Source organism: Eubalaena glacialis, chromosome 1 (genome assembly GCF_028564815.1).
Source record: "Eubalaena glacialis isolate mEubGla1 chromosome 1, mEubGla1.1.hap2.+ XY, whole genome shotgun sequence".
NCBI lineage: Eukaryota > Metazoa > Chordata > Mammalia > Artiodactyla > Balaenidae > Eubalaena > Eubalaena glacialis.
Genome location: NC_083716.1, coordinates 167,531,076 through 167,557,994, shown reverse-complemented (window position 1 = coordinate 167,557,994; position 26,919 = coordinate 167,531,076). Strand labels below are relative to the sequence as shown.

The 26,919-nt window shown below is 41.9% G+C and overlaps 1 protein-coding gene across 8 annotated transcripts in view; it reads right to left on the bottom strand.

Moving 5' to 3' along the window:
- Positions 1 to 26,919, bottom strand: part of TANC1 (tetratricopeptide repeat, ankyrin repeat and coiled-coil containing 1) — a 235,033-nt gene that overhangs the window by 113,424 nt on the left and 94,690 nt on the right. For all 8 annotated transcript variants that reach the window (XM_061184053.1, XM_061184097.1, XM_061184083.1 and 5 more), the window contains one exon: positions 13,983 to 14,183. In XM_061184053.1, coding sequence (XP_061040036.1) covers positions 13,983 to 14,183 — 201 coding nt within the window. The remainder of the gene's footprint in view (positions 1 to 13,982; positions 14,184 to 26,919) is intronic.

The window sequence follows — 26,919 nt, the reverse complement described above, 5'->3', positions numbered from 1 at the left end:
ACAAAGCCTGCTGCACATCAAGAAGACATATGTATGCCAGAAAGCATACAGATCTGAGGGTGAAATTCCACTGGGAAGCATCTGGCTGAGAATAGGGAATCAAGAGGACCGAAACTGTGAGAATCAGCCACTGAGTCAGATGAAGGAAGTTGAAGATGGGCTCCAAGGCAGACGGTTGCAGTGAAATAGCAAGCACCAAAGGAGAGCTTGTGTACCATGCCCTACGCTTTATGGTATACATCGCAATTTCACTTACCCTATAAGAGAAGCACCATTATTACCCCCATCGCCCAGATGAAGAAACACCTATAACTTAACCAAGCACACCAAGTGGGAGGTGAATACAGTTCCAACCTGCCCAAGACTGGGGTGGAGACAGGCACCTATCAGGATCATTAACAACTCAGCTAAAACCAGAGACTCACAAGTCCCTAACTTATGGTGGCTAACTTATTCTCCTAGGCTTTTCCAAAAGTGAAATTGATTCTGAGTAGGCCTATATCTATTAAAGAAATTGAATCAATAATTAATAACTTTCCAAAACAGAAAGCACCAAGCCCAGATAGGTACCAATTCTCTACAATCTCTGTCTGAGGATGGAAGCAGAGGGAATACTTCCTAACTCATTCTATGAAGCCAACATTGCTCTAATACCAAAACCAGACAAAGACATTATAAGAAACCTACAGAACAATATCTCTCATGAGCATAGATGAAAAAATCCTCAACAAAATACTATCAAATTGAATCTAAGAACGTATAAAAAGAATTACACATCACAACCAAGTGGGATTTATCCCAGGTATGCAAGGCTGGTTCATCACCAGGAAATCAATTAATGTAATCCATCACATTAATAGGCTAAAAAGCAAAATCACATGGTCATATCAATAGATGCAGAATATGTATTTGACAAAATCTAACACGAATTCTTGATAAAGACTCTCAGTAAACTAGGAATAGAGGGGAACTTCCTCACCTTGATAAAGATATCTATAAAAACTCTACAGCTAATATACTTACTGGTGGAAACAAAAAGCTTTCTCACTGAGATCAGGAACAAGGCAAGGATATCCCCTCTCTCCACTCCTTTTCAACATTGTACTAGAAGTCTTAGCTAATGCAATAAGGTAAGAAAAGGAAATAAAAGGTATACAGCTTGGGAAGGAAGAAATAAAACTGTCTTTATTCACAGATGACATGACCGTCAATGTAGAAAATCTGAAAGAACTGACCAAAAACTCCTGTAACAAGGGATTATAGCAAGGTTCTAAGATACAAGGGTAATATACAAAAGTCAATCAATTTTCTATATGCCAGCAATGAACAAGTGGAATATGAAATTAAAAATAGGATACCATTTGCATTAGAATCCCTCAAAATGAAATACTTAGGTATAAAAAGCAAAATAGATACAAGATCTATGTGAGGAAAGCTACAAAACACAGAAGAAAGAAATCAAAGAACTAACAAAATGAGAGATGGTCCACATTCAAGGATGGGAAGACTCAATACTGTCAAGGTGTCAGTTCTTCCCAAATTGATCAACAGATTCAATATAATCTCAATCAAAGCCCCAACAAGTTATTTTGTGGATACTGACAAACTGATTCTAAAGTTTATACGGAGAGGCAAAAGACCCAGAATAGCCAACATAACACTGAAGAAGAAGAACACAGTTCTTCTACCAGACTTCAAGATTTACTATAAAGCTAAAGTAATCAAGACAGTGTGGTATTGGCACAGAATAGACAAACAGATCAATGGAACATAACAGAAAGCCCAGAAATAGACCCATATAAATACAGTCAACTGATCTTTCACAAAGGAGCAAAGGCAATACAATGGAGCAAAGTCTTTTCAACAAATGGTGCTGGAATAACTGGACATCCACATACAAAAAAATGAATCTGGACACAAACTCCACACCCTTCACAAAATTTAACTCAAAATGGCTCACAGACTTAAAACAAAACTATAAAACTTCTAGAAGGTAAAATAGGAGAAAAGCTATATGACCTTGGGTATGGCAAGGGCTTTTTAGATATAATACCAAAGGTATTATTCATGGGAGAAATCACTGATAAGCTGGACTTCATTAATACTAAAAGCTTCTGCTCTGAGAAAGACAATGTCAACAGACTAAGAAGATGAGCCACAGACAAGGAGAAAATATTTGTAAAAGATATATCTGAGAAAGGACTGTTATCCAAAATATACAAAGAACTCTTAAAACTCAACATTAAGAAAACAACCTGATTTTTAAAAAGGACCAAATCTTAGCAGACACCTCACCAAAGAAGATATACAGATGGCAAATAAGCATACAAAAAGATGCACCACAACATGTGTCATCAGGGAAATGCCAATTAAAACAACAAGACACCACCATACACCTATTAGAAAGGCCAAAATCCAAAACACTAACACCACCAAATGCTAGCGAGGATGCAGAGCCACAGGAACTCTCATTCATTGCTTGTGAGAATGCAAAATGGGTACAGCAACTTCAGAAGACAGTCTGTTGGTTCCTTATGAAACTAAGCACTCTTACCATATGATCCAGCAATCATGTTCCTTGGTATTTATTTACCTAAACGAGTTGAAAACTTATGTCCACACAAAAACCTGTACACAGATGTTTGCAGCAGTTTTATTCATAACTGCCAAAACCTCAAAGCAACCAAGACGTCCTTTTGTAGATGAATGGATAAATAACCATGGTACATCCAGGCAATGGAATATTATTCAGCACTAAAAAAAAAAGATGAGCTCTCAAGCCATGAAAAGACATGGAGGAATCTTAAATGCCTATTACTAAATGAAAAAACCAATCTGAAAAGGCTACATACTGTATAATTTCAACTATATGACATTCTGGAAAAGGCAAAACCATGGAGACAGTAAAAAGATCAGTAGTTGCCAGGGGTTTGAGTTGGGGTAGGGAGAGAGGGACGATTAGGTGAAGCACAGAGGATTTTGGGGGCAGTAAAAATTCTGTATAACACCACAATGATGGATACATGTCATTATACATTTGCCCAAACTCAGAGAATGTCTAACACCATAATGTAAACTTTGGACTTCGGGTGATAAAGATGTGTCAATACGAATTCATTAGCTGTAACAAATGTACCCTCTGGTGGGGATATTGACAATGAGGGAGGCCATGCATGTGTGGGGACAGGAGTCAACAGGAAATCTCTGTACCTTCCATTCAGTTTTGCAGTGAACCTAAAACTGTTCTTAAATAAATTCTATTTTTTAAAAAAGGTGAGCTCATTAACTGCCACTTAGGACCTCTGGCCAATAAAGGAGCATTTTGTTGGTGAGAGAAGCAAAAAGAAAGTCACATCTCCTTGGAAGAGTTTCTTAAATTTTATTTCTCAGAACCCTTGCACAGAAAAGGGGTTCCATCTGTAACTTAGCTGGTGACTCTCGATAAACCCCCAGAGGCAAAGCTTACTGGTTTCAACACTCCAGGCCTGAATAATGAAGATTTTCTTGATGGTCCCGGTTTTCCTTTTGCAGGACACTCCAGCTCTTATTGACCTCTCTTCTAGAGATCACCATTCTATGTCCACTTTCGCTTCCCAACTCCCAGCTTTGCACACCTTTGCCACTCTGCCTGGAACAAAGCCAGCTGTTCCTGCTGACCCACCCACAGACTCGCTTCACTACAAATTTGAGGATTCAGGCTGGAACATCAATCCTTCCCTTCCCGTCGGTTTTGACCTCTCACTAACTTTCATTAATGTTAGATACGGGTGCGATAGCTTCCATGGGCTTCTGTGACTTCTGTGTTTCTCTGTGAATCAGAAATGATCAAAAAGAAGAGGTTCCCACCGCCACTGCCTCTGCTCCCATCTATTAAGGTAAAAACCCTCATTTCTGAGCACGGCACTTGGTTTGTTCTAGCCGCCATCTGACACCACCAAAGGGTGCGGCTGACACTGCTGTAAAGTATGACTGGGTAAAACCTCCAGTCATCATTAACTGCAGGTGGCGGAAAACATGCAGCAAAAAAATGCCAGAAGCCCGAGAAAGTAGAAGAGTGACAGGAACATAGAAAAGGAGGCATGAGAAGGCTGCTGACCCAGTTTCATACATACTCCTCTCTGCCCATCCCTGATCATAGCAAAGTCCTGAGAGAGGTAGGACCTTAATTAAGCATCAGTTCTCTCTAGATGTGGGGAAAGGTATGCTCCCAGCTTTACAAATGCAAGGTACTGCAATTTAAATTGCTTTCCTGATTTTCAACCAATCACATGCAACTGGTGAAGGCGGACTACTAAAATCCTACTCTTTTTTTTTTTAACTAGGAATCCTTCCATGGGTGTTTTGCTATCTTGCTCTCCATTTTTTTTTTTAATTAATTAATTAATTTATTTATCTTTTTGGCTGTGTTGGGTCTTCGTTTCTGTGCGAGGGCTTTCTCTAGTTGCGGCAAGTGGGGGCCACTCTTCATCGCGGTGCGCAGGCCTCTCACTATCGCGGCCTCTCCTGTTGCGGAGCACAGGCTCCAGACGTGCAGGCTCAGCAATTGTGGCTCACGGGCCCAGCTGTTCCACGGCATGTGGGATCCTCCCAGACCAGGGCTCGAACCCGTGTCCCCCGCATTGGCAGGCAGACTCCCAACCACTGCGCCACCAGGGAAGCCCCCTACTCATTTTAATAGGTGCATACCAGTGCCCCCTCACCAGGGTAACTGTCTGAAGGAAGTGATTAGATCCTGTTTCCAAGTATCCAAGGGGAAACAAAGGCAAGATCCAAAGACAAGGAGCTCATGGAATGTCAAGGCAGAGAAACGCCATGAAAGGCAGTGCAGAGGGAGGAGGAAGCACAGTGCTACAGGTGTTTGGAACAAGAAGTTTTTTCTCATACAGGGAAAAGGAGAGACATAAAGGAAGGCTGGATGAAGCAACAGATGCAAGCCACACCTGAGGTCAACTCTGAAAGTTCTGACCTAAGACAGAAGGAGGAGAATAAGCAAAGGGGAAGTGGAACAGAAGGACTGGTCTGGGCACAGCAGTGACTTGATCACTCAAAGTCCATTCAGCAGGAAAAGAATCGACTTGTCAATAAATGGTGCTGGGACAACTGGATATCCTTCCTCATGTGAAAGAAAGAAGATGACCCCTACCACACACCATTCACAAAAAATGGAGTTAAAAAGGATCCAGACCTAAATGTAACAGTTAAAACTATAAAACTCTTAGGAAGACACATAGGCATAAATCTTTGTGACCTTGGACTAGGCAATAGTTTCTTGGATACGACATCAAAAAGACAGCGGCAAAATATTAATAAACTGGACATCAAAATTTGAAACTTTCGCACTTATGACAATAGTATCAAGAGCACAGAATGGAAGAAAATATTTGCATACTGCGTAACTTGTATCTAGAACATACAAAGAATTCTTACAATTACAATGAGATACCAGTTCACATGTACTACAATGGCTATAATAAAAGATTGATAATAACAAGGGTTGGCAAGGATGTGGAGAAACTGGAAACCTCATACTCCACAGCTGGGAATCCAAAATAGTGCAGTCATGTTGGAAAATAATTTGGCAGTACTTCAAAAGGTTAAACATAGAGTTATCATATTAATCCAGCAATTCCACTCCTTGGTATGTACCACAGAAAAAAATGAAAAGCCACAATCACACAAAAATGCATACACAAATGTTCATAGCAGCATTATTCATAATAGCCGAAAAGTGGAAACAACTCAAACGTCCATAAACTAAAGAATGGATTAAAAAACGTGGCATATATAATACATACATGAAAGAAGCCAGTCACAAAAGACCACATATCATATGATTCTATTTATACGAAATGCCCCAAACAGGCAAATCCATAAAGGAAAAAAAAATAGATTAGTGTTTGCTTAGGGCTGTGGGGTGGGGGGCTGGAGGGAGGGAGGAATGTGGAGTAACTGCTAATGCAAATGGATTTTTTTTTAAAGGGACATAAAAATGTTCTAAAATTAGATTGTGGCAATGGATGCACAACGCCGTGAAAATGCTAAAAACACTGAACTGTAAACTTTAAATGGATGAATTATATGATATGCAAAATATCCCAATAAAGCTGTTTTTTAAAAAATGCAAAGGGATAAATGATAATGGAAAAATATGTAAATTTGAATTGAAAGAACAAAAAACTTTTATGAGTCATAAAACACTATAAACCTAATGGAAAATCATGAACTGGGAAAATTTTTGAATAACATACATGACTGATGGCCTTAAAACAAACAATAAGAAAGCTGTGGTAATTCAGTAAGAACTCTATATTGCCCCAGTAGAACAGAAGACAAATACCACAAGAATTCCCCAAAGAAGAAAGTACAAATGACCAACAAGTATATAATAATCCATTCACAACATTAATCAAAAAACTTTTCAACTAGTAATCCTAGAGTTAAAGCCTATCCAATGAAAACATAAAGAGGCTTTTAAATATTAATATATAAGAATGTTCTTTATTTAGTGGGAAACTGGGATCGTCTTACATGTACAATGCTACGGGGAGTGGGCAAATACTATCGTTTATTCACTACAGAAACAAGGCAGGAAAGAAATTCAACCAGACTTCCCTGGTGGCGCAGTGGTTAAGAGTCCGCCTGCCAGTGCAGGGGACAAGGGTTCAAGCCCTGGTCTGGGAGGACCCCACATGCCACGGAGCAGCTAGGCCCGTGTGCCACAACTGCTGAGCCTGTGCTCTAGAGCCTATGAGGCACAACTACTGAGCCCGCGTGCCACAGCTACTGCAGCCCACATGCCTAGAGCCTGTGCTCTGCAACAAAGAGAAGCCACTGCAATGAGAAGCCCGCACACCGCAACAAAGAGTAGCCCTCGCTCGCTGCAACTAGAGAAAGCCCGCGCACAGCAACGAAGACCCAACGCAGCCAATAAATAAAATAAAGAAAAAAAAAAGAAATTCAACCGTCAGAAGTGGTTGTCTTTTTAGGGGCCCCGGGGGTGGAAGGGACCAAGATTTACTGTACCTTGTTTTGTACATTTTTGTAATGAATTTTCCTCCACAAATATTCTAAAATTTAAAAAATAAAGATAACAAATATCTACGTCTACCTTCATTGAAAAGGAATTTTATCATATAATCACATATTCCTTACCGGTGGTTCTCAAACTTTGCTACATATTAGAATCACCTGGGAAGATTTTTTTTAAATCCCAATGCCCAGGCCATACCTCACATGCACTAAATCAGAATCTCTGAAGGTAGGACCCAGGCAGCAGTCTTCTTTAAAATTCCTAGGCATGATCGCATGGTACAGCCAAATTGTGTATGGGTGAACCAGGACTCACAGGCAGGAGAATTAACGGCACTCAAAGGTCCTTAAGTTCACAGTGGAACAAACCGAACGCACACAGGTCTGTGTGTGAGCACAGAACAACAAAGTATGTGTGTCCTGGTCATGGCTGCATGGAGCAGTAAGGTACAGGCAGGGCCGCCCGGCTCCATGGAGTAGGCGGTCATATAACAAGTTTGCAGGAGGAAACAAAGAGAGCTGTCCAGTTCACCAAAGCAGGAGGAACCGCCCTTGCTGAAGGTCAGAGCCCTGATTGTGACCAGACCACTCAGAGGTGACAGCAGGACTGAGAACGCTGGTTCTGCCAGCAGACCTGTGCTGAGACTGTGTGTTCCCTGCACTATGCTCCAACTCCCTAGGAAGAAGCCTCACAGATGCTTGTGTGTACAACCTCCAGCCTATAGCCTCCCCCGGGGCATGCAACCAGAACACAGTGCCATGTCACCTACAGCTCATGTGTCAGCAGTGTGCAGACAGAACAATGCAGACTAGCACTGGCATAGGAGAACGTGCTAGGGCAGGGCAGGGGGCTGGACTTCGGGCAGCCTCTACCTTAACTTGCACACTGGGGCAAGTTCCGTAATGATGCTTCCGTATCTGCAAAGAGACCTGACTGGTTGTGCCCTAGAAGCCTTGCCAACCCCAACCTGTCTGTGATCCTCCAAGGTCTGCACACAGAACAGAGACTGCGGCAGCAGCTAAAACTGGAAGCCAGCTGAGTGTGGTTCTGACCGTGAACTTGATCTGACTCAGCTGTGATAATTCCCCTGCCATAGTACCTTGGAAAGAAAGAAAAAATGGAAATTGAGAAGCGCAGACAGAAGGGAAGTTCAAAAGAGGAGGGTTACAGAATGACTACTCTCAGCCTCCTCTTGCTAATTCTCAGTGGTCCACAACGAGGCCTGACAAAGCACCTAGTAGCACCATCCACTCAAGACTGTCCCCTGAAGATGTTGACTTCAAAAGGAGGTCACTCAAAGAATGCTGGAGGGAATGTGAAATCAATGCAGCTTTTTGTAAAGTGACCGGGCAGTATGTACCAAGAATCTTTAAATCCTTAAAAATGCAGTCCATTTAGTGCAATACTTCCACTTCTGGGAACCTGCCACTCTTGAGAGATCAGATGTATGTAAAAGTTACTGAACAAAAATATTCACATCGGGAGTTCTGGAGACTGGGTGCACAACAATGTAAGTGTATGTAACATGACTAAACTGTACATTTAAAAATGGTTAAGATGGGAAATTTTATTATGTGTATTTTATCACATCTAAAATTAAAAATTCGGGCTTCCCTGGTGGTGCAGTGGTTAAGAATCCACCTGCCAGTGCAGGGGACACGGGTTCGAGCCCTGGTCCGGGAAGATCCCACATATCGTGGAGCAACTAAGCCCATGCATCACAACTACTGAGCCCACGTGCCACAACTACTGAAGCCTGCGCGCCTAGAGCCCGTGCTCCGCAAAAAGAGAAGCCAGCGCAATGAGAAGCCCGCACACCGCAACAAAGACCCAACACAGGCAAAAATAAAATAAATACATTTATAAAATTAAAAATTCATAGGCATTTAATAGCAAAAACAAAATATCTTGGCTCACGCTACAATTTTTTAAAACTGAAAAATAATGTAAATATCTAACAGTCAGAAATTAGTTAAAAATCAATTACGGAATATTGAAACAATGGACATCGAATGTCAAGTTCTTCAAGCAAACTGGAACGTGCTCATGATACAATATTCAGTGAAAAATGGCAAAGCACATGTGGTCCTGGGTTTAGGAAGAATCGATTGGAAAAAACAAAACAAAACTAGAAAATCAAAACACTAAGCATAGTTCTGTCTCTACACCGGGATTTCCAAATTTTCTACAAGAAACACTCCAGCGGGGTGAGGGAAGGAGGGCCTTGGTGGACATTAATTCATGGTCCAAGAATCAAAGGGAAGAATGATTTCCACTTTACAGCCTGTCAGCTTTGAGGTTTTTCCCTTAAAGAAACAGACAGCCAGAGGGGTTTTCAAAACTGCTGCATCAGCTCTGTCAACTGAGACAGAACTGGGACTGGAGATGGCAGAGATGCAAGTACAGCAGCTCCCCTCATACGTTCCAAGATCCCCAGTGGGTGCCTGAAACTGCCGATAGTACTGAACCCCGTATATACTATAGGGTTTTTTCCTATGCATACATACCTATGATAAAGTTTAATTTATAAGTTAGGCAAAGTAAGAGATTAACGACAGTGACTAACAATAAAATAGAATGGGGTCTCTCTCTCAAAGTACCTTACTGTACAAATTTAACACATTTTCCATCTTAACTAAAGCACTTATCACATACCGTGGCCATAACTTCTACAGTCTGAGGTGCGAGAGCAAAACTAGCACACATTTTTTTCCTTCTTCACAATTTCACGAATAGAAAATTCGTTCTTACCGTAGATCTTAGCTACCTCAGCATATGATTTTTTTTTTCCTTATTAAGTCAAGAAACTTTTCACTTAAAGGAAGCACTTGACGGTTTCTCTTTGCATATCTGAACTGCCAGCATCACTACTCTTGCACTTCAGGTCCTTTATTAAGTAAAATAAGGGTTACTTGAACCCAAGCACCTCGATATCACAACAGTGGATCTGATGACTTAGGGAGCTATGCAGAGACTAATGGGCAGGGCACACTGGACAGAGGGACGATTCACATTCTGGGCAGGACAGAGCGAGACTTCATCACGTGAGCTACTCAGAATGGCACCCAATTTAAAACTTATGAACTGTTGGGACTTCCCTGGTGGTCCAGTGGTAAAGAATCCGCCTTCAAACGCAGGGGATGCGGTTTGATCCCTGGTCGGGGAACTAAGATCCCACATGCCAGGGGGCAACTAAGCCTGCGCGCCACAACTACTGAGCTTGTGCACCTCAACTAGAGAACCCACGTGCCGCCAACTACAGAGCCCAATGCGCCCTGGAGCCCGCCAGGCTAGGCAGGCCACAACTAGAGACAAGCCCGCGCACCACACTGAAGAGCCTGCACGCTGCAACGAGAGATCCCGCATGCCTCAACGAAGATCCCACATGCCCCAACTAAGACCCGAGGCAGCCAAAAAAAAAAAAAAAATTATGAATTGTTTACTTCTGGAATTTTCCATTTAATATTTTTGGACACTGATTGACCATGAGTAACTGAAACCACAGAAAGAGAAACCACGAATAAGGGGGGATGACTATAATCAGCACTACCCAGTCGCCCCATATAAGCGAGGATGAGAAAAGCAGTATCACCCACTTTTCACCATCTGCCGTTTTACCCCATTCACAGTGTTTTAAATGGTTGCTCTGTGCCTCCTTTTGATTGTTTCATAATGGGCCCAAAGTGATCTGGGAAATGTAATCCAAATATAAAGTAACAAATTATATTACTAATAAACAATCCACAGGAAATGGGCTTGCTCTTCTCTGGGAGACGAAAGAATGCATTACAAATATTAATGAATTCTTAATCCAAAAAGGCTTGCACCAGCCACAGGACTACTTAATGGATACTGATCCTTGTTTTCATTATCAGAAAATTTATGTTTCATTTAGAAAAAAACAAAAAATGTGAAACAGTACTCAGGAAACTGAATTTTCCAACTAGCAGTGAAAAACATATAAATAAGGTGGAGCAAGGTGGAAGGAGAGTAAATAAAAATAATAACTAGCAATGTAAGTGGAACATAAGAAACTCAGTCATGTGAAACGCAGGGTCACATTACTACTACATTAACGACATTTTCTCTGGTCCTGAGTTCCCATGGCCCAGGAGCTAATCACCAAGTATACTAGTATACAAACTTTCATTATTAATGCAGGCTGTGCCGAGTGCCTGTGACAGGAGTTTACAGTATTTGACCTTTGCTAGAATAATAGTTTCGGGCCAACAGTTTCTTGATTAGCATCAATTAGTGAAGACGTTCTATCCAAACAAGTAAAACAGGTTTGGTTCCTGGTGCAGTTTTTTCATTTTGTTTTTGCCTTAAACAAAAGAAAAAGGCATCTAATCTTACAAATGAGAACAGAAGTCAGCATCTTTCAGAGCTGGGGCTGAAAGATGATGTGCTCCTGAAGCAAAGCCAGATGGGGAGGGAAAACAGAGGGGGTGGGGTAGGCGGGGGCGGGTCTCTACCCACGGGCTCTGTGCACACACCGTATTTACTGTATCATTAGCAACAACAGTGCTAGCTTTTTAAATAGACGGCTATTTTAAAATCCAGTGCGTGTTCACAACCGTAAGTCAACTATTTTTATAGGCAGGTAGAACATTAGGACTCTAGATACTTTTCCAGCAATATGGTTTAAACAGAAATCTGTGTGTTCGACACTGTGGAAAAAACATTGTTTACTGTCTGATGCATCCTGAGTCACTGCCATTTTTAAGCAAGCATCTCTGCCATTAACTTTCCTTTTCAAATTAAAATTACCAAGATAATGAAACCAAATTACCACTGTGAGACACTAATTTGATGTACAAATTTGGGCAATCCACAAACACTGCCCCACCAAAGAGGAATCTGCTTAGTGTATTTAATTATCATTTGGACCAAAAGCATCTAATATGGAGAATATTTCCTTCAACCCATTAAAACGTTGAATGTTGCTGAACTAACTAACTCTCTTCTATTCATAAGGCCTTGCAAAGACCTTAGTAGAAATAAATTTATTCCTAATGGAGAAAAACAAACTTTGGGATATTTTCTCAAAAACCAAAGATATCTAATTTGGTCAGGACAGAGGAGATGAGGCCTTGTCAGGGATTTCTCTGCAGGTGTGCCTGCAGCCTAAATGAGACCCTCTGGCTTGCCACTCTGCCCAAGCTTGCCATGCCATTCATTGCTACCTGATGTCCCTCTAAAATGCCACAAAATAAATAAGTAAATAGTAACTGTGAAGTGATTAATATGTTAGCTAACCTTATTGTGGTAATCAGTCTGTAATTTTTATATATATATATATATATATATATATATATATATATATATATATATATATATATATATATATCAAATCACTACGTTGTATACCTTAAACTTACAATGTCATGGGTCGATTATATTTCAATAAAGCTGGAAAAAAATTTTTAAAGAGTGAAGTCCCACTAAAACTAACACTGATTTTTTTATTAATAAAACTATATCTGAAATGCACTATTCCCCAGAGTCTCTCAGGTGTTTGCCAATCCTAGGGCCCAAGCAGCATCAATTCATCTGCAGTAGCACAGACTATAGGAGGGAAACCTCTATTATCTGTTTTATATAGATGAGGTATACTTGGAGAAGACATCATGCCCGTCCTCAATCATCAGACATAGGAAGCACATACACACTAATTCAAGAAAAAAGGACAAATGATGAAGCTAATAAGAATAAAAGTAAAATGCTGTGCACAATTTGTAAAAAGGAGTAATTCCAGTGGGGTAACCGGCAAAAGAGGCAGTGTGGGAACTGGAATTTGAAAGAAAAGAAATCTGACAAAGAGATATAGCAGGAGGGGGAGGGCAAAGAGAAGGAAGAAAGGACATTCCAGGAATTTCCCCAAATACTGATAAACAGGTCAGATTCCTTGGCACAGGAAATCACTTCATACCAAAGAGGTTTCCAAGTTCCAGCTAATGACTGGATTGTAAACAATGCTGTCCAAAGTAAGAAAGTTCTAGAACAATAAAAGATTTTGGACACTCACCAATTCACAGCACCATTTCTAACATTCAGAGCTTAAGGTTGCACTCTTAATTTTACCCCACATAAACTGCAAATATCCACTAAATGATTCAGAAATAATGCATATAACATCTCAAGTAATACACTCATTCAGGAGATTACAAAAACAGATACCAATTTCACAGTCCCAGAGCATATCTTAGATCAATTCCAAACATGTTTATGTGTAAATGTGAACAATTCTTACAGTGGCATATGATCAATAAGGCCCCAATTTATCTTGCCCTCAGTAAACAAATACTCAGAAAACCTAAAAGAAGATCAAAGAACTTTTATGATTCCAGGTATCATTATTTTGGAGAGGCCTTCCTCACATCTGATTAAAGTTAAATAATGTTTGGGTTTTTATTGGTAAAGTTAAGTGCAAAAAGTTGGTAATAATAAGGGAAGCCAAAATACTTCGTGCAAGTAATCCATAAGTCCCTTGTTCCACCCCTTTACAAGCCTGAATTTTCACCAACAGTTAAATTTTATAGCTGTTCAAATGCTGGATGATGTAATCAAGGAAACACATCAGTATATAGCACTGGGTGGTAATAAACAGACTGTGGTCAGATTATACTTGCCAAAATCCATAACCTTTAAACATACCACAATGAAGTTAGATTATAGCGTTTCCCTAATTTGTGAACAAGAAAACAAAACTGATGGTTAATATTGATAACATGAATCTTTGTAAAAGTATAGCCTGGGCAATCAAAATAGTTTATATATAGGTTGAACTAAAGAAATCCATCTATTCAAATCATCTTTTTTTTAAAGATTCCCTTCTTTGAGAAGTTACCGTAACAAAAGAAAAAACCTTCTCCCAGAAGATTTCTTATAAGCACTAGTTCTGTCTAATTCCAATACATGTAGTTTGGGGGCTGTTTTGTTGCTCGCTTACCTGGGGACTTTTTGGTTGATCTTGATGGCACAGAGTGAGACTGTCGAGGCAGCAGAGGTGACGAAGGCAGAGACATGGAGACACCTTTGGCCAAGCTCACCCTGTAGGCGTCCTCTGCCACTGGAAGGCTGCTCACAGAAAACTCGCCACCATGGCCAGGGGGCAGGACTGGAGGGGAAGTCTCCAGACCAAAGTCACCTCCTGGAGTGGAGAGAGAAAATCTTAGGTTAGGCTGTCCGTGATAGCTAAATGCGAATTTAATTCCTAAGAACTACATTCTTAGAATTCCCATATGCCATATGTGTGTGTGGAATTTTTTTTTTTTTTTTTAAAGATTCTTCTCGCATCCCATTCACTTCATACTCCACATGGCACAGAGTCCACCATCCTACAACTCAACCAGCCCAAACCCTTAGTCATGAGACTGGAACCATGGCTCACTGATGAAGCAGGTTCTTCTCGGTATTCAACCCCTAAATGAACTTAAGTACAAACAAGCTTACTATTACGAAATTAAACATTCTAGGGAACTCCCTGGCAGTCCAGTGGTTAGGACTCTGCTCTCTCACTGCCGAGGGCATCAGTTCAATCCCTGGTTGGGGAACTAAGATCCTGTGAGCCACGTGGTGCAGCAAAAAAAAAAAAAAAAAAGGGAAATTAAACATTCTAGGGTGGTAGACGTATTTTAAAAAAAATACAGAGGAGGCAATTGCAGTGTAGAGAGGACACAAGGAAGGGACTATGTCGGCTAGGACCAGCACCTCCGAAAAAAACGCAGCCAGTCCTCAAGTACTCAGATGACATGCTTTCCTCCCCACCCCCAGGTATATACAAAGAAGCAACTGAGATGGTGCAAGAAGAAGAGGTAAATCATTTTCCTGATGATTAAAAAAGCATCTTTAAGTTCTGAATTATATACAGCAGAACTGGAAAGATATAGAAAGTTTTCCACAAGCAAACTTTTCTCTCTGATGAAAGTTATCCAACTGATGAAAGTTTACCACGCCTTCCTGACTCCGAAAAACCGAGGCCTGGATTTGAACTTAAACCGTTTGTCTAGCCAAGTGGGAACTCAATTTTTGCAGATCTTTGTGTACAATACTCAAAAAGGATGCAACTCCAACTGTCAAGTTCCCAATGGCATCACTGTACTTGTTTTTCATGTTAGGAGGCACGGTGAAGTAGAGAGTTAGCCCCTCCACAGACCTGGGGGCATTTAAAACAGGCAAACAGGCTCTGGCATGGCTTTCAAAGGCAACTCAAAACAAGCAGAGCTGTGAACAGAAAAGCCACAGGTTCCGCAAGGCATAAGTTGGCACCATCAGAAAGGTAATTTCAGTCTCAGCTGGGCCAGCTATGCTTGAAGGGGTTTTAATAAACTTGGGAAACTAAATATCCAAATGACTGACATTTGAAGAAACAATGAGAATTACCAGGAAACTCTCACTAGAATTTTCAAAAACAAGGACATTATGCAAACACCCAAGACAAATGACTTTCTGCCCATGAAGGAGGGAAGCAGGAAGGAAGGAGTTAATGGAGATCCTTACTTCCTAAGTCCAAGTGAACTGCAGTGTCTCCCACCCTGGTCCTCTTACAACCCTTGCCCACCCTGCTTCCCGAGCCTGCACTGTAAGATACCATCACCACCAATTCCCAGGACCCAGGAGCTAATCTTAACACCACCGTGGACAAGCCTGAAATCTTTCAAAAACCTCCCCCTTGGCGTCTTAAGCCAGGGCATGAAGCTTCCTAGCTGCTTCCCCTTCAACAGTCTGGCGAGGAAACAGATCTTAAGGCAGAACGGTGGGTGCACCACAATGCCAACTCCCACTGGGGCTGAAGGTCCACCATGCTGAGACTTGGGACAGTTGAAGGGACGGTTGTTTTCTCTGGTCCAATATCAGGTTCTCATGACCAGTCCTCACCACCACCTCCGTCTCATCTTAGGAATGCAAGCAGGTGCTGTACCTACAAGAATGGTGCCTGGTCATCTGATCCCTGGATGTGTCCCAAGAAACCCTAGGAGACAGACGAGAACTTGGAAAGCACTGAGGCCACAGCCCACAGCCCCAGGGAGTTACACACACAGAACGTGGGGGGCCTTGAAGAGGTGACACTGGTTTTCCACGTGGCTTGAAGAAAGCTACCCTGCCCTGTGGCTGCCCTTACATTGCCTAAATCACCAACCTGGGTACCCAAATAGCTATGGGATGGCCTGATGGGAGCAGGCGCTGTGACAAGGCACTGTCTTTTCCTACTCACACACGAGTATCTCTGACTGTCAACAAACAAACCCCAGATTTCAGGTCACTTAATCTGGACGAGGACACAAAATGAGGGAGAAATGCATCTTTTATGACAACATTAGAAATAAAACAATGAGCGCATTACTGAGAGAGGGTTTATTTTCTTAAATACTTGGAATTCTTCAGTGATACAAGAGAAATTGGGGACTGAGGGATAAAAGAGAATTAAAGAGTTTCCTAATTACAAATTCTGCCCCTAAACTTTGTTTATATCAAGCAAAGCAAATATTTTCATTAACTGCAAATCTGGTGGGGATGAGTTTCCAAAGAAAGCCATCACCATGAGGACCTTCAGCCTTCGGAGCAGCTGTGCTCCAGCACTTTGATTTTATGTGGTCTGCAATAAAACGGGACTTAGAGATGGGGTTTGGGGAGGCAGGGTTTCTATTTCAAGTTTACTTTGACATCTCACCATAATATTAGTCCCAAACACGCTGTTCTGTTGGTTTATTTTTCAGACACAATTAAAGACCCCTAACTTCCAACTTCCTTTTATCAGAAAGGCACAAAGCAGGGAAAGAAGTTTTATGTATGAGCAGGCGACGCAAAGAAGTGGGTGATCCAGTGGCTTAGAAGCTGGAGACAGCACTCCGGAGTCTGGTGCTTTAACTGCATCAGGCAAGGGGTTCAGGTCAAAGTCAGTCCAAGAGCATCATAAGGATGCCAACGCCAGTGCCAGAAAGTGAAAGTCTCCTGGGGCATCCATAGGACTAAACAATATTGGTTCTAGGCAACATGACACCAGAAATTCTCCAGTTGATTGAACATTCCTCAACAGATGCTTAAAGAGGTTTAAGAGGAATTAAAAACATCTCACTGCAACAACCAGCATGGCCAGCACATTTCTTTTAGCTTTGAATACAGGTTTTTCTGTTGACTGTGACCTATTTTATTCCCCACCTCAATTAAGTGATGGGAAATACACCTCAGTCCCCCTTCCTGTTGCTGCAGCAGAAATGCCCAGGCCAGGTAGAATGACGCATCCTTTCCAGGGTAGGAAAACCATATTATCAACCACCTCCTCCAGTTCCCCTGGCAGTTGTTTCCCATTGATTCACCATGGACACTCACATCCACCCCAACGTGCTTTCACTCTCAGAGAGCACCTAGTCCAATCACACAGGTTCTCAGACAAGAAGCCAGGGCATGGGGGTTATCCGTGAGGAGCAGGGCCACAGATACAACTTCCAAAATCCCCCCAAGTGGCTGGCTCATGCTCTCACATACTCACTACTCTACATATTTAAGAACTTAACTTTGAAAAAAAAAAAAGGAGGTACTCAAAATAGACATGTTTTTATTTTTTTAAAAACATTTATTTATTTGGCTGTGCTGGGTCTTAGTTGCAGCACGTGGGATCTTCATTGCTGCCTGCGATCTTTAGTTGCAGCACACGGGATCTTTAGTTGTGGCATGTGAACTCTTAGTTGCGGCATGTGGGATAGAGTTCCCTGACCCGGGATCGAACCCAGGCCCCCTGCATTGGGAGCACGGAGTCTTAGCTACTGGACCACCAGGGAAGTCCCAAAATAGACATGTTATTGAATGAGTTAATTCTATAAAGGGGTCAGCACATTTCTGCTATAAATGTTTAGGCTTTGTAGGTCACATACAGTCTCTGTCATTCATATACATAACATACACACACACACATACCTTTTCTTATTTTAAAATCACCAACTCTGAGTTTCAAAAATAAAAGACCAGAAAGGGCATGAGGGTATAAGGTTCTTCCTGTTTGTGATAAATAAAAGTAAATACACATACATATATATGTAATAAATAAAAGTAAATACACATACATATATACTTACTCACACACACAAAAACTAAATCCAAGTCATAGTTTGCAAAGATAATAGAATTATCAAAGGGGATAAAGCCATCCAATAAGGCTTTTTAAATTGGCAGAAATGGCTTTTGATAACAGTTCTTTTTTAATTTTTTCCACTATTACAGGCTGTGAAAAGGGATTTAAACTCATAATGGCAGAAAATGCGAACCTGGGAGATGATGAATGTTTAAAGGTGGCTATGCAGAATGGCAATGTCCAACATTACAGATTAAAGTGCATGGAGTGCAGGATTAGGGAGGGCTTAAAAAAAAAATGAGGACAACGAAGCCAGGGAGATGAAAGTAAAACTGCATTTCAAAAAGAGTACATCTGAGAAAGGCAAGGGTGAGCTTAGACATTCAGGTAAATAGGTCTGCAGATGCAGGAAGTAAGATTACCATTTATTGTGCCATTGAAGTGGCTAGATGGAGGAGGGGGGAATGGAAGCTTAGAATAGAAAGAGAAAAGATGTTCTGTTTATCCAGTTCCAGAAAACGGGACTTGTGCAATACATTTAACTAGGGCATTAAATGTGTCAGGGCATCTTTTGTGCAGTCCCTGCCTGGGAGTGCTCTCATGTTTCTTAAACATATTTTCCATCATAAGGCTTTATGACCATATAACTCATATATATTTACAGAAACCTAGAAAATTGGAAAAAGTTTCCTCCCGCAAGATCCAGTATCATCTTTGAAACCCTCAGAAGTTTCTCTCTGCAACTGAAAGCACTTTAAACTGCTTTACATCTTATAGGATCTCCCCAACTACCCAGCCAGAGCTGATTGTTAATGTGCATTTTCAAAAAGAAAGATTAATGTATCCAAGAAAGCAATTTTCCAAAACATTATTCACACAGTCATGACTAATTCTCAAACAATACTGCTGAGAGGCAACAAAGCAGCTAACTCCAGAGTACAGAAAAATCTGGTCAATAGGACAAGTTTACCCTTTTGTCTTCAAAACTCCAAGTGGGTTCTAAACAGAGCTCAGTAAAGACTATCCTCACAGTTTTATTCTTAATACTCAAGGGTTACAGAACCAAATGTACTTTATTCCAAAACAGATGAGTAAACAGACTGGCATTTCCTCTCTAATTGTCAAAGTTTTCCCTTTAAGGCATGTTGCCATGCAAGAGACTCTGAGCTTTAAGAATATGTATATGACCTCAGAAACACTCCCACTCCCAAGCCCCGGAGGATGCATTTTAACATAATAAATGCTTTTTTAGATATACTATGTGTTAGGACAGGGTTTCAGGCACTTTATATCATTGCAGCCAACTCATGAAGGTAGGTGCTAGTATTATGTCCCTCCTTCAATGAGGAAACTGAGGCACGGAAAGCATCAAGTATCTCGCCCAAGGACTCCGGCAAACGGCAGAGTCAGGTCTGAACCCAGGCAGTGCGATCCAGAGTCCATTCTCTCGGTACTGCTCCCCTAAGGAAAGGCTACTGAGAAATGCCTTTCCACATTATATCGTTTTGTATACCTAACAGGGAAGACCAAAAATAGTCTAGGTAGGTCTACACGCACACAGTACCGGGCCACTGTGAGAAGAAACCTGTTCCCTCACCTATTTTCACTTTTCGTGCTGGCTGCTTAATTAGCTCCACAGCACTCCATTTGGGAGGCACCCAGGCCCAGTGTTCATTAATTTTCTTTCAGTCACACCTTATGCTGTCACCATACAAGCAAAGTAGATCCGAGATAGATGTTCAGTCATCAAGCGCCCTAAATAGTTTCTTCTTCTTTCACTTTATACTGTAAACTCATTAACTCTTGCAGCCTCCGGGCCTGCTCTCTCTGCCTGGGGTGGATGTGCTGAATGCCATTCCCACCACACAGGACACAGAATCCTGACACTCTACATGGCCAGGTGATGAAGGAAGCCGTGGGGCAGCTGTGGCCAAAAGCAACCTGGGTTCAGGGTTCATCTTAAATCTGCGTGGAATTCATTATTCTACATCTCCTTGTTGGGATAAACTCATTCCCCAAGTCCACGGGTCCTGTCAAACACTCCACACTTGGACTCTTGAGATCTGCCAGGCCCACTGCACATGACTGGAGCTGCAGTTCCCAGCCCTGCCACAGAAGGGAGCCCGAGCCCTTCCCAGGAAGGCTGTCCTGAGTGCTCTGGGGTGCAGCCTGGGCACCAGCAGTGAGTGAAAGCTCACTAGGTGATTCTCACGTACAGCCAGGACGGAGAACCACCAAAGATTGTGAGACCACAAGAAAGTGGTCAAAAAGATCTGAAACGTTTTGTGTTCCTATTACAAGAGAAGGGGTAGGGAGGGAGTGGTGGGAGGGAGATGAAAAGGAAAAGAAACTTGAGGGAATAATCATGTAGATGATTAAATAAAGGTTCCCATTATGCACAATGTGCATTCTTTGAGTGTATGTATATATACACACCTGTGTTTATATACACATGTGCACACACTGTATTTTTTTTATGTATATATAAATAATGTAAATATACACACTCGTACATGCATGGAAGGTCTCTAAGAAGGACACACAGGATCCAGGAGCAGTGGTTGCCTCTGGGAACAGGAACTGACCAACTGGGAACATGGATGGGAAGTATATACACTTTTAAATGGTTTACAGTTTTTGCTATGTGCATATGTTTCCTATAAATATTTTAAATCTACGTTTCCTAGGATTGAGCCAGGTGTGGATATGAAGACCTTAAGTCTAACTGGGCCACACACTATGGCCTAACTTGGCAAGTGGGTGAGATGAAGCTCCCTTCCACAAAGACTGTTCAAAGTGATGGTGTGTGTGCTGACTGGTCGGAGGTGAGCTTGTTTCTGGTTGACGGTGGACACAGGACAGGGGAGTAAGAAGAGCCCCAGGGCTGTGCTCTGAAAGAGGTGGGATTCTCGGCAGCCCCAAGCATTCTCACTCCCCCTGTGTAGCACAATCTTCCTCTCTCCTCACCCTCCACCCTGGCTCTTCCATGTCCTGGTCATCTCTGCTGCTGTGGGTGGAGTGTGGGCGCACTCGTGGAAGCAGCTCACACAGGATAACCCAGAGCCCTAGGGAAACACCAGGTCTGCCAGGGAGAGGGCAAGATGAGGGAGGGGTAGCCATGGGGACCTGTTAGATGGGGGGTAGGGGAATAAGGAGAAGCTAAAAGGGAAAGGAATAAGGCAGGACAGGCCCTAGGAATACAGAGGTAGGAGGAAGAGGGGAGCAGCCAGTGGTGGAGAGGGGCAGGGTAGAGGTAGGGTGCGGGCGGTAAAAGCACGAATTCCCGTTTCTGTTTTAAACTATTGTATCTGGCTAACAGCCCTCCCAACACCCTGATAAAATACCTGTAACTACAAAGTAAAAGACAACAACTCACAAGTGCAAAATCTACTCCAAAAGATAAGGGAGTGCCAGAAAAGGAAAGAATTCCTAGTAATTTTAAGGATGACAATGGAGCATCCTTTGTTTTTATTGCAACAATTGGTGGCCTAACCAGGCTTCAGCCCACAGGATGGGGAGACATCCAACCCCTGCCCCGGTGTTGGCTCCAGTATCTCCCCCTATAGCCACCAGCAGGAACCAACAGACTCCAGTAGATAAAACAGAGCTGATGAGATCTTTTCTCTTTCCATGAAAAGGCAACTCCCCAAACAGCCCCCTCAAAATAATAAATGGTGGGAGACTGAGGAGAATGTAGCTTATTAGCAAAAGGAAAGGGGCTATCTTTTTGAAGATTCAAACAAAGAAGGCTGAGATAAAAATTCAGTGAACTGCTTGTCCCCCTCAATAGAATATAGGGGGACATGGCCTCTATACCCTTCATATGGCATTTCTTTTTTGATTAGTATAGACTAATATTAAAGAGGAAGAAAAGCAAGGACATTTCAAAAGCAATAGCCGATTATTATCCACATTTCAGGCATAAAGAGTAGAACTAACACTACAGAAAGTCCACTCAGTGATAAAGAACAAGCTTGAGGAGGTGTCCCCAGGATGTAGGGGGAAGGGGCAAACATTTTCATGATGCAAGAAAAGATTACAGATATGGAAAACAGAGGTATTTCTGAGGAGAAACAAGGACAAAATAATTTTAAAAACTCAAAGAAAAAAAACCAATCTTTTTTGAATTGTGGTTTGCAAATTAAAAAAGGACCCGCCTCAGAATGGCCATCATTAAAAAGTCTACAAATAACAAATGCTAAAGAGGGTGTGGAGAAAAGGGAACCCTCCTACACTGTTGATGGGAATGCAAGTTGGTGCAGCCACTATGGAAAACACTATGGAGGTTCCTCAGAAAACTAAAAATAGAACTACCATATGATCCAGCAATCCCACTCCTGGGCATATACCCAGAGAAAACCATAATTCAAAAAGATACATGCACCCCAATGTTCACAGCAGCACTATTCACAATAGCCAAGACATGGAAACAACCTAAATGTCCATCGACAGATGAATGGATAAAGAATACATACAATGGAATACCACTCAGCCATAAAAAAGAAAGAAATAATGCCATTTGCAGCAACATGGATGCAACTAGAAATGATCATACTAAGTGAAGTCAGAAAAAGACAAATACCATATGATGTGACTTATATGTGGAATCTAAAATATGGCACAAAGGAACCTATCTACAAAACAGAACCAGACTCACATAGAGAACAGACTTGTGGTTGCCAAGGGGGCGGAGGGAGGGAGAGGGATGGACTGGGAGTTTGGGGTTAGTAGATGAAAACTATTACATTTAGGATGGATAAACAACAGGGTCCTACTGTAGAGCACAGGGAATTATATCCCATCTCCTGGGATAAACCATAATGGAAAAGAATATAAAAAAAGAATGTATATATGTGTATAAATGAGTCACTTTGCTATACAGGAGAAATTAGCACAACACTGTAAATCAACTATACTTCAAAAACAATATTGCTAAGGCCAATGGCAAAAAAAAAAAATAGGACTCACAGTGCTCTAGGCTGTTTCCCTAGAGGGAGACCTATACCTAGACATATCCTGGCAAAACTTTAAGTTGATAGTTTAAAAAAAAAAAAAAAGTATCACAAGCATCCAGGTAAGTATATAGTTTTATAAAAATAATTAAGGGGAAACAAAACTGCAGAGACTTTCAAAGGAACCAGAACCTAGAACCCAACTGCCCTCAGACTTCTTCAATTAGTTCTTAGGGCTGCTGTAACAAAGTATCACAAACTTGGTTATTTAAACAACAGAAATTTATTCTCACATTTCTGGAGGCTGTAGGTCCAAAATCCAGGCGTCAGGTGGGTCATGCTCTCTTTGAAAACTCCAGGGAAGAATATGGTCCATGCCTTTCTCTTAGTTCCTGGGGTTGCCTACAATCCTCAACGTTCCTTGGCTTGTAGACACATCACTCCAAGCTCTACCTCCATAATCACATGTCATACTTCCCTGTGTCTGGGTCTCTTCTAAGGACACCAGTCATTAGAGCAGGGCCCACCCTAATCTATTATGACCTTATTTTCATTTGATTATGTCTACAAAGACCCTACTTCCAAATAAGGTCACTTTCACAGGTATCAAGGGTTAGGACTTCAACGTTTTCTTTTTGGAGGGACACAATTCCACTCACAACACTTCTCTTCTCCAACATCAAGAGCCAAAAGCCAAAAAGCAGTATCTTTGAAACCTGAGGGAGCAAATAGCATGACCAAACCTTATAAAGCCAAACCAAGTTTTCTATCAAGTACAATACCAACCAAAAAACATTCTCAGGTACTCAAAGGCTCAGAAAACGCCCAGCCCATTTATCCTTTTTGAGGAAAAAGTTACTTAGGAATCAAAATGAACTACCCAACAGTGGGGACATTATGAGTGGGGGGGGGGGGGAAGCAATAAACTATAACTCATGCCCAGCCTTCAACACTTCACTCAACTGTCCCTCTTCTGCTTCCACTCCCTTCTCACTCAGGAAATGAGTTTTTCAAACCATATCCTTCACCCCATGGTGCAGAAAGAACCTCTTTCTTTTTTTTTCTTTTTTTATAAATTTATTTATTTTTGGCTGTGTTGGGTCTTTGTTGCTGGGCACGGGCTTTCTCTAGTTGCAGCGAGTAGGGGCCGCTCTTTGTTGCAGTGTGCGGGCTTCTCATTGCGGTGGTTTCTCTTGTTGCAGAGCACGGGCTCTAGGCGCGCGGGCTTCAGTAGTTGTGGCACGTGGGCTCAGTAGTTGTGGCTCGCGGGCTCCAGAGTGCAGGCTCAGCAGTTGTGGCACACGGGCTTAGTTGCTCTGCGGCATGTGGGATCTTCCTGGACCAGGGCTCAAACCCGTGTCCGCTGCATTGGCAGGAGGATTCCGAACCACTGCGCTACCAGGGAAGTCCCCAGAAAGAACCTCTGTATCTGGTGACCTCTTAAAACAATAGTGTCCTGTGCCACAACTTGTTAACAATGGCTAACATTTTCTACATGATTGTGACGCTGGGCAGAGAAAGCTCTCTTTACTGCTCCTCACCAATAACGCACCCCAAAGAAGGAGAGTAGCACAGAACACCATAATGACCATTTTCGTTGCCAAGGAACTGAAATCAACAAAAAAGGAGGCATTTAAGTTTACCACAGGATCATTTTTCAAACATGCGGGATAAACATTTAAGCTAGTGTGCACAATTTTGTATATGCCATATGATGACAATGGGAAAATAATATGCACCACCAAAAACCAGAAGGAAATTCAATAAAACGTTGATACGGTTATTCCTAAGAGGGTGGGAAGTATCAATGGTTTTTTCCCTTCCTTTTACATTTTAAGGTTGACGTATGTTCTGACATTTTCATAACGAGAATGTTTTATAAGACAAAACACACTTTTCCATTAAACATTTATGTGAAACATAAATTTATATCTATCTCCTTTTACTTCCAGAGGTTTCCCAGCAAGCCCCTCCACTGGATACCTGTCAAGTTCCTGCTCTCATGAGTTCCTTTCTTCAGGAAGGAGGGCTCACTTTTCCTTTATCCAGGCTCTTCTCACTATGCCCACTGGTTTTACTTAATCCACCTGGCTGATTCGCCCTCATCCATCTAGCCCAAACTGTCCATAGTCATCTTTCTCTCAGGTCTTACTGATCGGGGGTGTTCTTCCTTGTTGATTATTCCCACAGTGAAGCTATGGACTGGCTTCCTGTGACAGCCACTGTGTGGTCCAAGATCCAGTTCCCTACCCTGTACAGTTGACCCTTGAACAACATGGGTTGGAACTGCGTGGGTCCACTTATACACAGATGATTGTTTTTTAATAGTAAAAACTACCGTACTACACAATCTGTGCTTGGTTGAATGCACGGACGTGGAACTGCAGAGATGGAGGAACCACATATACAGAGGGCTGACTATAAGTTATATGCAGATTTTCAACTGCGAGGAGGGTCACCACACCTCCCTGCCATGTTGTTCAAGGTTCAACTATATACTTCAAAGTAGTCAAAAGGAACCTCACTGCCCTAGCTCTGTCTACACTTTTCTCTGCTTTTAACTTCCAATCTCCAAAAAATTAATCCTTCTCTTAGCATTAAACTAAAAACCGGCAACCTGAATATACCCTCTTATTTATAACAACATAGAAAACTCCACTTTTTACACAGAACTTCCTTGGGAGGGGGTGGGTGTGACTGAGGAATGATGAGGGAAGGACCATCGTCCCCACATCGCACATCTATGTGACAGTGCCCCAGAACTGTGCCATAAGGCAGCCCTGGGGACTGTAATGACACACTGGATATCCAACTCCTAAAGCCATCCTCCACCTCAATTACACACCTAGTGCCACCATAACTATTAGAGCTCACTTACCCTTGAGCTTCACATTAAGTTAAGTACCCAGGTAACACATCAGGATTTATTATGAGTTTTCTGTTTTAACTGTATGTGTAATGCTCACTGAATATATCTGCCCTAATAATGAGGGTGATTAAGCTAGCCATTATTAAGACCTTACTTGGTGTAACAGACCCCCTGCTAAGCACTTTATATCCATTAGCTAATTTTTTCAACCTATTCCATTGCAAGTAAATGCTGTCATTGCCCCCTAGTTACAGATGAGGAAACTAAGGCTAAGGGAACCTAAGTAAGTTGCCTGTAAGCGGTAGATCCAGATTTGAACCCAGGCAGACTTGAGACCACAGTCAGAATTCTCCATCACGGCACTACCCTGGTCTGCCTTCACACACCATGTGGATCCCCTGACCAAGGTGCATAACGAACATGGAGTGCTGCTGGTGCTTAAGAAATTCTGACTATCATCTACAGATAATTTAGCACGTCATGTTTCTCTGAATGATAATCATCAGGAACATTCTGTCATATTGGACATGCTGACATTTTGGGGGTGGAAAAATAAGTGGAGGGAAAAAGACTTTTAGAACAATACCATAACCAGTACACCACCCCTCACTAACTACTCAAATCCAAACTCTGGCAGTTCCATCAGCAAAACTGTCTGCCAACAGGCCTCGTTACAAGAGAAAGGGAGAGTACAGGGAACAGTACCATTTATCCTGCTTCAACTCCTTACAAGGAAAATGGGATCTATAAACATTTTTGGGAAAATGCCTCAAAGTTTCTAAGCAGCATTTAAAGTTTCTCCCCCACAAACAGATTAAAAATACGATACAGCCAACTCAGTATACATTCTAGAAAGCAGCAGAATAAATCAATTGTGTACATGTGGCTTTTTATCAAGATCCCTTTCAGGCCTGTACTGGGGGGCAGGGAGTAGGGGAGAGAATGAGATGACTTTTCACTCTTTGACTCTGTCATTTTATTTGTTATATTCCTGCTC